At 31.3% G+C, this 13,511-nt stretch overlaps 1 protein-coding gene across 1 annotated transcript in view; it reads right to left on the bottom strand.

Annotated features, from left to right (window-relative positions):
* LOC140436461 (ATP-binding cassette sub-family C member 4-like) overlaps window positions 1-13,511 on the bottom strand; it is a 44,477-nt gene that overhangs the window by 6,023 nt on the left and 24,943 nt on the right. The window contains exons 10-15 of the mRNA XM_072525300.1: window positions 12,759-12,928; window positions 12,500-12,676; window positions 7,546-7,693; window positions 5,662-5,812; window positions 2,800-3,030; window positions 460-623 (exon numbers count right to left, since the gene is read on the bottom strand). Coding sequence (XP_072381401.1) covers window positions 460-623; window positions 2,800-3,030; window positions 5,662-5,812; window positions 7,546-7,693; window positions 12,500-12,676; window positions 12,759-12,928 — 1,041 coding nt within the window. The remainder of the gene's footprint in view (window positions 1-459; window positions 624-2,799; window positions 3,031-5,661; window positions 5,813-7,545; window positions 7,694-12,499; window positions 12,677-12,758; window positions 12,929-13,511) is intronic.

The raw sequence follows: 13,511 nt of genomic DNA, 5'->3' as shown, positions 1-13,511 counted from the left end.
CCTGAAACAAAAAGAAACCCCTTTTATTTAAAGATTAAATATAGTATGTCTGATTGGTAGAAAGCTTTTAAAACTTTTAGCAGATCATTGACAGAAAAGAGTATAATTCTATAGAGAACATAATTATTCATTGTTTGCGTGAAAATAGTAGTAAAGATCCCACTTATCAAATCCAAACTGGTGCCCAAGACATTGTTACTGTAGTATCAGTGCACTAAATTCTCTTTAATATAAAAATGTACACGCATACGTTTCCAAAACAAATCAGAAATTATTCTTCCAAAAGAATAGTATCAAATGAGCTAGCATTTACTGTCAATGTACTGTAATTACAGCCCTGTGATTTCGACATTTTGAGTTTCTAAGTTGTGAAGTTCTATCTTAAAATATTGTACCTAAATATGCATGTTTTTTATTCAGCAGTTTAGTGCGAAATAGAATAGAAGAAAAATAAGTTACCGATTCAAGGTCAGGTTCATGTTCAATCCTAGTGAATTCCAAAACTCTTTCCACCGACGTCATTTGGTTCTCTAATTCAGCTGACTGACGCATGCCCCATTGTACCAATCCACTCAGACCTATACACTGAGTAATGGCCAATCCAACTCCGCTACCATAATGTTCTGAAATAATAGATAATATGTCTTACAATTGAACTTGTAACTTATACAGTGTGACCCATTTAGATTGGAAACACCTCTATAAAATTTGAAGTTGTTAACCGATTTTAACCAATTTTTTTTTAATGTCATGTAATAAAAGGTCTATTGCGGGACAAAATATGAAATATTTAGTTAAATTTTCAGGGCATTCTAGGATACTTTTTCTTCGTCGAAAATGGAGAATTTGTATTAGCGATTTTTTATTAAAAAAATTTCTACGCCACTGGATTTAGAGTGGCTTCAAATAGCTATGACAAAAATTTCATTAAAATATATTTATTAATAACGAAGTTATGACAACTTAAAATTTTAAAACTCACTAAGCTACGAGTCAAAAAGAACACTCTGTATCAACAGATAACCATAAAACTAATTATTTATCAAATAATTTTAATAATAAACCACTACTAGACAAAAAAAATGTTTAAAATAGCATAAAAACTTAATGCAAGTAACGCACTTACATTATTATTAACTTTACATGCTACAACTTAAATCCCAGTTGCCATGACAACGATATTACTGTTTGACATTATTTGTGTCATACAAATTTCAGTGCTAGCATAAATTTATGCATAATATCTGCAACAATTTTACTTCAAATTATTTTAATAATATTTTGTGTCATGGCTGCAAGATTAAGTTTGAGAGAAAAAATTGAAATTATACGTCTTTTGGGAGATACGATAGAAGTGCCAGGGAAGTTTGTCCAATATTTAATGAGACATGTGGATAGTCCTAATATTAGCTGCGGTACGGTAAACAAAATAAGTAGAATATTTAATGAATATGGTGCAGTATCAAAACTAATTTTAAAAAATAACCCGTTACAAAGAAGAAGAGGAAATGATCAATTCATTTTAGATCATTTCAGAAATAACCCTAATGCCAGTTTAAGGTAAATAATATTAAACCTTTCAAACCAAAATTCTTACACACATTACAAGAAGGCGACGAAGTAAAACGTTTAGAATATTGTTTATGGGCCTAAGGAGAATATTTAAACAATATAAATTTTCTAAAAAAACGTGTTGTTTGTTAAAACTTGAATTCACAGAACTTTTTAGAATTTTTAAACACCGACTTGTGGGATGCTGTTCATGAGCTCCCAATTAATGAACGATTAAATTTGTATATCCAGTTAGATGGGTGTTCTGTTCATTACACCAGAACCGTGAAGCAATGGCTAAATGAAATTTATCCGAACCGTTGGATAGGCCGGGGTAGTCCGTTGATAGATTGGCCACCCAGATCTCATAATTTTAGACTTCTTTCTCTGAGGAGTTATCAAACAAAAAGTTTACCAAACCCGTGCAAGGGACGTAAACGAACTTCGTGCAAGAATTCGACAGGCATGTGCAGAAATTACACCCCAACAACTAAGAAATGTAATTAGAAATATATATGTAATTAGAAAAAATTATGTTTCCATGTTTCTGTTAATACAGAGTGTTTTTTTTAACGTTAATACAGAGTGTTTTTTTCTTAGTGCGTTTTAAAATTTTAAGTTGTCATAAGTTTGTTATTAATAAATATATCTTAATGAAATTTTTGTCATAGCTATTTGAAGCCACTCTAAATCCAGTGGCGTAGAAATTTTTTTAATAAAAAAATCGCTAATACAAATTCTCCATTTTCGACGAAGAAAAAGTATCGTAGAATGCCTTGAAAATTTAACTTAATATTTCATATTTTGTCCCGCAATAGACCTTTTATTACATGACATAAAAAAAATTGGTTAAAATCGGTTAACAACTTCAAATTTTATAGAGGTGTTTGCAATCTAAATGGGTCACACTGTATAAGTATTTAGAAAAAAATATCATAATAAATTATCAATACGAGAATAAATATCATTTTAAACATTAGCATACAAGTATATAAATACTAGGTACATGAAGTACCTACTAAAAGTATTCTAAATTTATATTGAACATTCCCTCGACATTCCAACATTCCCAAACTATAGCCCACCTTATAATTGCAACCATCTCTATCTGAACTACAGAGTTATGTTCTCCTAGTGCAATAGAACTATTTAAATTATTTTTGTTCCTTACCTATGTATATTGATTAATTTGTAAAATAGTGTCTGATACAAAAAAAATAGATGTTAAAAAAACTAATTTTTACTTACTGTGATCAAAAATTGCAAAGTTAAATGTAACATATAAAATAAACAAGGTGCAAATCAAATCCAGCCAGAGTCCAAAAGCTCTTGACGTAAACAAAAACATAAACCAAGCACTGCTGTGTATATCTTGCAAATAGTCGAATTCTTCAACCAAAATCTTTTCAGCTCCGTTCGAACGAATAGTTGTTAAACCTTGCAGAGTGGCGTTCAAGTGAGCAAAAACTGGACTTCGGGCTAAAATCAGAAATGTGTCTGGATATTATTTTTCTCCTAAAGGTCATTATATTTAAATTGTTAGAAGATTTATACACGGTGATCAACTTTTGTGACAAAGTCTGTTAAATTTCTTATTATAGGAGGTACCAAAAAAGATATATACAAAAATAGAAGCTTTACATTTTAAAATTATTTATAAACATACAGGGTCTTTCACAACACCGCATCAAATAAATATTTTTTTAATGAAACACCCTATATTTTATTTTAAATTTAAAATCCACTATCTCGTTACAAGACTATAAACTTGTTTTGTGTTATATAGGGGGCATTTAATAAGTTATATGGAAATCCTATGGAATATTCTATGGAAATCCTAGCAGGATTTTTGTTTTGTAATTTCCGGTTTCCAGGCATCAGACCTGCACAAAATATCTCTGAGAATTCTCCATACATACATAAAAGTTTTTCTTAAGATCTCGCGCCTTGAGGGATGCCTTCGGTTTTTCCCTTGCTTGTGGAGACACCTTTAAATACCTAATAGTAAAGTGAAAACCATCAAAAGTTTGTCACGAAAATAGTCTAAACAACAAAAAAACAAGAAATAAAAGGTTCGGATTTTAGTAGTTGCCTTGTTTTGTTTTTTTTTTTATGTTAGGATTCGATTAGTTGTTTATTTTGTATACAACCAGAGGCCTTCTTTAAGCCAATAAATCAAAATTTGTCTTACAGTAAATCTATTTTTATCTATAGTGATCTATGATATCTAGTATGTTGCTATACGTTCATTAATAATGAAGATACTGTGTAGTGCCCTTTTGGTAGTCGCCTTGCTTGTTTTTTCTATCTGAATATATTCGTTATATCCTCTTTTTTCATTTGCTATGTCGCATGTTAGGATTCAATCAGTTGTTTATTTTGTATTCAGCCAAAGGCTTTCTTTAAGGCAATAAATCAAAATTTGTCTTATAGTAAATCTTTTTATCTATAGTGCCCTGTAATACCTCGTATGTCGTTATACGTTCATTTACAATGAAGATACTGTGTAGTGCCCTTTTGGCAGTCGCCTTGTTTGCTTTTTCTATCTGAATATATTCGTTATTATCCTCCCCTTTCATTTGCTGTATCGCATGTTAGGATTCGTTCAGTTGTTAATTTTTACTCAGCCAGAGGCCTTCTTTAAGTCAATAAATCAAAATTTGTCTTTAAGTTAAACTATTTTTATACATAGTGCCCTTTGAGATCTTTTATGTAACTATACGTTCACTAATAATAAAGACACTGCGTAGTGACCTTTTGGTAGTCGCTTTGTTTATTTTTTCTTTATCTTAATATATTCGTGATATCCTTCTCTTTTATTTAACGTATCAAACGCTCAAATCGGACAAAACACAAAGGAGATATCATGAAATGCCGTCTTAGCATTGCCACAATGTGTGTTTTTTCTGTCTCAAAATATTCGCTACCGTCTCTTCTTTCTAATGATCTCTCATACTTCACGATCTAACAAATTATTCTACCCCCACCACAAAACGCTCAAAAAATTATTTAATTCTACATAATTCTCTTGATTTAATTTGATTTAATTTTACTTATCTTTATTTAATTTTATTTAATCTTATTTAGTTTTTGTTTTATTTTATTTTGGTAAAGCGTTGACGTTTGTTATAAGTCATTTTACTTTTATAGTAAGTGTATGTTTATCTTACCCAGTGACATATAATAAATACATATTATATGTCAGTGATCGTACTTTACAATTACAGTAACCTGTATTTTTAGCAATTTTCGAAAAAATAATTAATTCAAATTACTTTGTTCAGATGGCGTTAGGATTTTATATCTATACTAACATAAAGCTTTAAATTATTTTGTATTAAATTCTACCTTAAAAATGATATTAAAATTAATCATTAATTATATTAATATGTACCTAATTAATACAGTATTATAAAGAACAAAATATGATTGAAATGTCAGATGTTGGTAGTTCATATTTCTTTCCTGGATGGCGTCGTTACCCTACTGGACAAACGGTGTGACTTGTAATCATAGCCTTTTATATAGATGGATGTTCAAATAAACGCTGTTCAAATGACTTCTTCTTCTTCTTCCTACTTTATAAATAGGCTTAATGCCTGTTTTACTTCGGTTTTTAGCCTCAATTGACGTTGTCCGACCGTCTTTTCCTCGGTCGTCCCAATTATCTTCTTCCATTTGGCGATTTGTCTCTTGATATTCGTACTATTCTATTTTCTGTCATTCTTTCGATGTGTTGATTCCATTTCACTTTTCTTCTTTTGGTCCACGCGTTTATTTCCTCTATACCACATCTTGCTCGTATTTCTTCACTTCTTACTCTGTCTCTTAGAGTTTGATTTGTTATTTTTCGTAAGACTTTCATTTCTGTTGTTTCCAGTAGTCTTTGTGTTTTCGCCGTATCTGCTCTTGTTTCCGCTGTGTACGTCATTATCGGTCTTATTGTTGATTTATTCAAATGACGTTCAAATCAAATCGACATCTTTTATGGTTCTCTCCGAAAGCTCAATGAGATACGATATTATTAATTTATTATTTTAATATACCTACATAATATTAATACCATAAAAAAACACTTACAATATCTAAAATTCTATTTAAATCACTTACTTATTCCTTCCAGTCGCTTAACGTTCCTACTTGTGTGCAGGTATACTCTTCTTAGCAAATAAAAGGAAACAAAGATTACCGCAGTGGGAATTAGAAGCAAGTAATCTATTAGAGTCACTACAATGATGGCACCGATTAGATTTAGTAGAAGCTAGAAAAATATATTATGTTTAAAGAATTACATTAAATTCTGAATTAACTCGCTTATTCAATAATCATTAACATTATCAATAAGTAGCAAAGTTCTTGATAGAGAAAGTTTAGAATAATTTATGATATATAACATAACACTCTCCGAACATTGAGTATCGCTTCATTAGGCCGATACACACAATTTTATTTTCGTGTTTGTCTTATTATTTTTAAGCTATTTAATTAAAAAGAATAGCAGTATCTATAAATTTTCGGTATGTCGTAAAATCGACAAGAAAAATTAGAGGAAAACACCCTAGAACCAAAAAAAGTTGCAAAGGGAAACTCGGTCTAATATAGCGATACTCACAGTTTGGAGAGAGTACATAGAGAGAGTAATACCTCTTATAAACTTTTTTGCCGACGGTCACGCTAACTATATGCTAAGTAATAAAAATGAACAGTTTTTCATTGATGTTTCTCGTTGAAACAGAAGAAAAAGTATCATTATAATCATCATGACGCTACAGGACCTTAAGAGCGTAGGCGCAAAATTTCGGGCCAATGCTTTTTAAATGCATTCATTTTTTTCGAATCCTGAAAAAACTAATAAGTATTTTTGAAAAATTTAAACGCAGAATGAAAGACTACATTATTACTGAGGGCCAAAAGTCCCTGAAAACTTCTATAATGTTTATTTTAATAAGTTACAGGGGTGAAAAAAAAGAGAAAATTTAGTGTGATTTTTAATTTCAAATATCTCATTCAAAAAAACTTTTTGTTTATTCTAAGGGACTTTCGGCCCTCGGTAATAATGTAATCTTTCATTCTGCGTTTAAATTTTTCAAAAATATTTGTTAGTTTTCTCAGGATTCGAAAAAAATGATTGCATTTAAAAAGCATTGGCCCGAAATTTTGCGCCTACGCTCTTAAAGGGCCCCGATCTTCTCAAGCTTTCTGAGCGATTCTGATCTGTCCCTTACTTGGGTTTTTCAGTTGGTATAGTACACCGTCTATCCACGTTAGCTTCTTCTTATTCTGCCAGGTCTTCTTATTCCTACAGGCTGCGCTGTTAAAACCCTTATTACATTCGGGATCATCATCATCATCATACCCAGCTCTTTGCGTCCACTGCTGGACATAGGCCTCCTTCATTTATTTTTTATTTTAAGACTCACACTGGCACACACTAACTGAAGTTCATGCAGCATTGTACATATCTCCTTGAGGTTGTCCGAGAACCAAACTATGTCGTCTGCGAATTTCAAATTTGTTAATCTTCTACCGTCAATGTTCAGGCCTTTCTCTTCCTAGTTAAGTTCTTTACAATCATATTCTAGTACTCCGGTAAACAGTTTAGGCGATAAGGTATCACCCTGTCCAACTCCTCTGCCGATTGTGATATGATCCGTGTTTTTATGTAGTTTCACCGACATAGTTCCGTTCTTGTATGTATTGTAAATTAACCTTGTATATCGGTAATCAATGCGGCATGCTTCCAGGATTTTGTCAAATTATACCATGTAAATTCGGGATAAGAGGGAAGAAAAGAAAAAGACCACTAAAAAATAGATCGATAGAAGCAGACAAGGCGAATGTTAGGACATTGGAATAACAGACTGGAGAGGAAAATAAATACAGTACCGAAAATCTATGGTACTCTTGACTTTTTTTCCTTTTAAAACAGGCTCTACCAGAACGATAAAATACGTTATTAGTTATATTATTTACCATATATATAAAGAATATTACCTGTGTTGTGTCACAAAAAGCATTGGGCAGCATTTCATCAACAGCTCCTAAATCTTTCGAAAATCTGTTTAAAATTCTTCCAGATGAGTTTACATTAAAAAATAGCATATTGGCATGAATTATGCTTTCAAACATTCGGTTATGAAGTCTAAAAAATGTTAACTATAATTATTAGGGTAATTTTTGAAGGGAATACTTCTTAGCGCTCGGTATGCACGGCCCGAAATTCTATTTAGTGTGACTCGAAAAATCGAGACGGTTTTAGTAACCTTGCGGTATACCGTAATGTACATAATGTCCATACATAAATACACTTATGTATAATTTTATATAATATATATATTTTTTAACAACTTGAGAACGACTGGATCGATTTGGTTAATTTTTATTTTAAAATATTTATGTAAAATAAAATACAATAAATGAAATAAAATTAAATACAATTAAATGAAATTAAAGAAAGTTAAATAAAACTAAATCAAATTATATAAAATTAGTTAAAATAAACAAAAGTGTATTTTAGAAATTTTACAGTCTTTATTATTATTATTTATTATTTATTTACAAATGTAAAGTTTTTAATGAAAATTAAATAATATACCCTCCCATTATTCCTGAATATTTTTAGTGTAGTGTTACTATAAGACATTTACTATTTTAATGGGAATAAGCCACAATTAAAGTTTAAAATAAGTTTATTGACGCTTCAATTTTCACTTCGGAAATCGCTTTCAGAATATAAACATTAATAAATTGAAACGGCAATAAACTTATTTTAAACTTCAATTGTGGCGTATTCCCATTAAAATAGTAATTGTTTTAAGATGCCACAAGAAAATAGCTTCAGAACAATTTTATAAAACACATTAAAAATTCAGTAATAAGCAGAGATAAAATTTCATTAACCTACATATAATAATATAAGAAGTATTCACTTCTGTCGGCACTCCACAAGTGTCATGCTATGCTCTTTTTTATTACTGCACATTGTCTTTTTGTCTACTTTATTCCTTCCAAGTCAGATTCTGCTCTACTACTATATATTTCTCCTTAGTTGTTAACTTGATGCAGGTATCATGATATCATAAAACTATGTATTATCTGATTTTTTCCATGTTCTTCTATTTTCTGCCATTCTAGCACATTCTCTCAGTGATGCGCCGATAGTAACAACAATATGGTCCGTGTATCGTGTGGTAGATCGTAAATTTTTCAATACCATTTCTTGAAACACGTGTTAGCCTAATATTTGTTTTGATATTTGCATTCTTAGTCTTTGTCTTTATGTTTAGCTTAGTTAGTATGGAATTTTTGTTAATTTTGCCATAGAAATGTGTGCAGTTGCTGACCGACACTTTATTTCTTCAGTACAATCCCGTTTGTTAGGTAGCTCAGATACATAACCAAAGCTCTGGGATGTTGGCACCTCATTGATCGAATTTCGTAAAAATAATTTTAATAAAAACTGTTTTAGTGTTTTTTTTAGGGATTTCTCCATATTGTAGGCTTTAAAATAGATCAAGTCAGAGTTTTTATAGGTTATAATATAATTTAAAGGAACTGGGTCCTTTAGGATATTTAAAAATTGAATAAAACACCATTAAACGCCCCAAAAACATGTTTTTCCAAAATTTTTAAGAGTTTTTGTCAGTTTTTATAGGGTTAATCCCACGTTTTGAAATGGGTACAACTTGAATATTTTTTTTTCATTCTTTACGTTTTATGTGATTAAAAAGAACAAGGCGAAATTATAGCCCGCTACCACGCTTTACACCCAAAAACCTCATTTTTTTGTTTTTATTTATTTATTTATTTTTTTTTCGGTAAGTTGCAATTAATTTAAAAATTTCAAAAAATTCACAGGCATAGGCTAAGGCTTTTAAAAATTTGTATATTTTTTATAGACCCATAGGTTATATCTACATAACCTAAAAATGCATTTTTTCGAAATAATCTCTTTTTTGAAATGGCTGCAGGTCTATTTTTTTTATTTTGTGTAATTAATGAAAAAGTAGATTTTTTTCAATTACAGGGATTTTTGGGAATATCCCCATTCTATAGACTTTCAAATAAAATAAAATAAAATAAATGATGAAGTTTTATCGATCTCAAAAATATAATAAACCTCTGAAAAGCTCACGAAAACTCTAAAAAACATGTTTTTGAGGGGTTTAAAGGTGTTTCGCTCAATTTTTGAATATCCTAAAGAACTCAGTTACTTCAAATTAGATATAACCTACCACAAAACCTTGTTTTAATCTCTTTTGAAGTGTATAAAATGGAGAAACACCCTAAAAACAGTTTTTTCAGTTTTTGAAGATGGCACACTTAACGGAAAAATCTGGAAAAAATCGGAAATATAGTTTTTAATAACATATACAAAATAGAAAAAAATTAGACGTGCAGCTATCTCCAAAAAAAAAGTTAAATTTTTTTCTAAAAAAAAAATGCTCTCTTTAAATTTATTGCATCTTACCAAAAAAAAATCAAAACAAAAAAATTATCTACGTCTTTGGCAAGGGAAGAAGGGTGCGGGAAAACGTTGAGTCTTATTTTTTATTCACATAAAACGTTACAAATGAAAAAATGATTGAGGTTGTATCGATCTCAAAAAATATTATTAACCCCGAAAAAACTAGCAAAAACCCTTAAAAACCCTGAAAACCCATGTTTTGTGGTTTTAAAGGTGTTTAGTCAAATTTTTGAATGTCCCAAAGGATCCAGTTACTTCAAACTATATATAACCTATAAAATACCTGATTTGATCTATTTTGAAGTAGGTATATAAAAAGAAGAAAATTCCTCAAAACCCCTAAAAAACAGTTTTTTGGGGTTTTTAAGGTAGGGCACCTAACGGAAAAATCTAGGACAAATCAGAAATAGGTATAGTTTTTGATTAAATACATAAAATAGATAAAAAACTAGATCTGCAGCCATCTCCAAAAAAATGTTACTCGCTTTTCTCGAAAAAAAAAATTCATTTTAAGGTTATGTACATTCAACCTATGGGTCGATAAAAAATAAACAAATTTTGTAAAAGCCTTAGCCTATGCGTGTGAATTTTTTGAAATTTTTATTTGATTGCAACCTAGCAAATAAAAATAGAACCAGAAAAATGAAGTTTTTAGAGATAGGGGGTGGGTAGAAGGAGTGGAGGATAAAAATTGCACTAAATCTAATTTTTATAATCACGGAAAAAGTAAAAAAATGAATAAACTTAAATTCTAGGAGTGAGGGCATATTCAATCCATTGTAGGAGGTGAATCTTTTCCACTTCGGAGCTAGCGATGATAGGTTTTATCATTTGCTTATTTTAGCTTACAGATCTTCTTTCCGCCGATAATGACAAGTGTTTTAAAGATATTTGAATTAAACCGACGTTACGGCTCTATCTTTAAAGATCTCTAACTTCCATTTTTCGATAAGTTGGTTTAGGTGAAATTGATATTGTTACGAACATACTTTTGGCATGGCCCAGGTAACGGTTGCATTGCATCTCTAATACTCTTCGAAAACATTCGCGATGTATCGAGTGCGAGAGAGAATAGCCGGTCACGTAGGCGAATTAGAGGTGGGACAACGCCAGAATATTCTAGAACATAGTAACTTTGTTATATATATGTAACGTTTTTAGGAGTTAGTCCAGTTGATAAGAGAGTACCGAACTGTAAACTATAAATAAATATATGTATATAAATTCGAACCGCTCGTTTTATTTAATCTCGCTACAGTTGGTGTCAGGTGTGGGGTAAAAGAAAATATAAATTCAACAGTGACTTTTGAAAAAGACTTTAAAAAAAAAGTATTATTCGTCGGGAACATCCGCGTAGTCATCTTTATATGAAAGAACATTTAAAAAGTACGTGTGTGCCTGACCAAAGATGCTGCTAGTAGAACTTTCAGTAAAACAGTTGCGTGAGCAGCTAGAAGAACGCGATGAAGACTGCAGTGGGTCCAAGAAGATACTCCAAGAACGACTGAAGACTGTTCTCAACAAGAATGGAGAAGACCCAGAGACATTCCAGTTCCAGTCAGCAGACGAAGCCGTTTTAACTAAAATAATTGATGGAAAATTCGAGAATGTTTCCAAAAGATTCGATGAGAAATTCGAAACTGTATCTCGAAGATTCGACGAGAAATTTGAAAATGTTTCTCAAATGATGGAAGAAACTTCTATAAAGAACAATGAAAAATTTGAAGAAGTTTCTAAAACATTTGATAAAGTAGAAGAGAAGATCAAACAGTTAGAGAGCATGATAACTAATACAAAAGTGCTACCACCAGTTAATACAATAGCCTTAGATCCGGTAGTGAAAGAAGAATCACCTAGAGACGAAACGACACATAATATGAGATTCAAATTGCCACCATTTGATGGAAAGTCTTCTTGGTCCATATACCTTAGACAATTTGAAGCTATTGCGACAGCCAATCATTGGACAGAACAAGAAAAAGCCGTTTCCTTGACTGCTGCTTTACGAGGTGATGCTGCAGATATCCTAAGATCGATTCCTAAGGGCCAAGAAAAATGTTACCAGACCTTGTTTACCCGACTAGACAAACGTTATGGAGATGCCCATCTACAACAAGTCTACAAGGCGCAACTAAGAAGTAGAATTCAACGAGCAAGTGAAAATTTGCAAGAGTTTGAAGCAGATGTTGCTCGTATAGTGCGGTTGGCTTATCCGGAGGTACCAGACAACATTTTAGAAGAAATTGCTGTAGATACCTTCGTCAATGGGTTAAAAGAAAGTGAATTACAGAAAGCTTTACGACTAGCAAGACCACAAGTTCTAGATGAAGCGCTCGCTATTACCTTGGAACATGAAACAGCTAGTCAAACTTCACGGAGTCATCGAGTAAGAACCATTGAAGAAGGCGACGAACCAAACGAACGAAACCAATTTAATTTAGTGATTGTTCATAATAAAACTAACTATACTTAATATCATACCTTTGTGACGCCCTCATGCAAATTGTGTAGTATACCAAAGATCTTGTGATGGATACGACAATAGTACCCACTATTAAAACATTGTATATGATCACAAAATCTAATCTGGAAAAACGATTAAAGAATCTCATTGATTCGGCCGAACCTTTAAACTCTCGGAGTTCCTCAACATTAACCCTGAAAATATAAGTTATCTAATACACAATGCGCTTCTTAAAAGGGTACTTACTCTGCACATTATATATGAAATGCATCTTACCACTGGGACAAGAAGTAATCACCACTACTGGCCACCACCTGTGCAAATAAAAACAGAAATATCATGCAAAATACGCCCAACCAATTGGCGCCTGCACCGAAATATTCGGTGTAGTTGGAGAAATCTACTGATCCAAAAGTTCTTATTTCGGGTATTACAAATGGACGTTTCTAAAACAACAAAAAACTATGTTTATTTTGGTTTTATATAAAATATAATGTAAAGTAGAGCGAAAATATATTTAACAAAAAGGAAACTTAACTTGTACTACCATCGAATGATCATTAGTAATTATATTAATTAATTAACAAATAAAACCAATAAACAGTAAGGTAATAACTTGATTTAATAAATTTATGGGTAACTAAACTAAAGTACCTGTTTATTTTTATGCCGTTTTAGTAATGAAATCGTTAAAAAGGACGGCAATTTTTTTACAAAACACTTATTTTTATTCGAAAAAATAATTTTTATGCAAAACATACATAATTCTAAATTTTTCTCAAAAAAATACAAATTTTTAATAGTGTGGTTTAACATTATCAAGCTCATCATCACTCTCTAACAAAACCCTTTCTAACTCTGCCTCTGATAATTTTTTAAATGCCATTGTAGCCCAGGCTGTGGGGAAAAAAAGGGTGATTTTACACTGTAATCCATGAATTTATGTAATGTGGCCTAGGTTATAAAGGGCAACCTCAGGAGCAATCCCCCAGTTCATTCAACAAAAAATTTTTGGTATTGTTTATTTAT

Source organism: Diabrotica undecimpunctata, chromosome 3, assembly GCF_040954645.1.
Source record: "Diabrotica undecimpunctata isolate CICGRU chromosome 3, icDiaUnde3, whole genome shotgun sequence".
Classification (NCBI taxonomy): Eukaryota; Metazoa; Arthropoda; class Insecta; order Coleoptera; family Chrysomelidae; genus Diabrotica; species Diabrotica undecimpunctata.
This window is presented reverse-complemented; position numbering and strand designations above follow the sequence as displayed.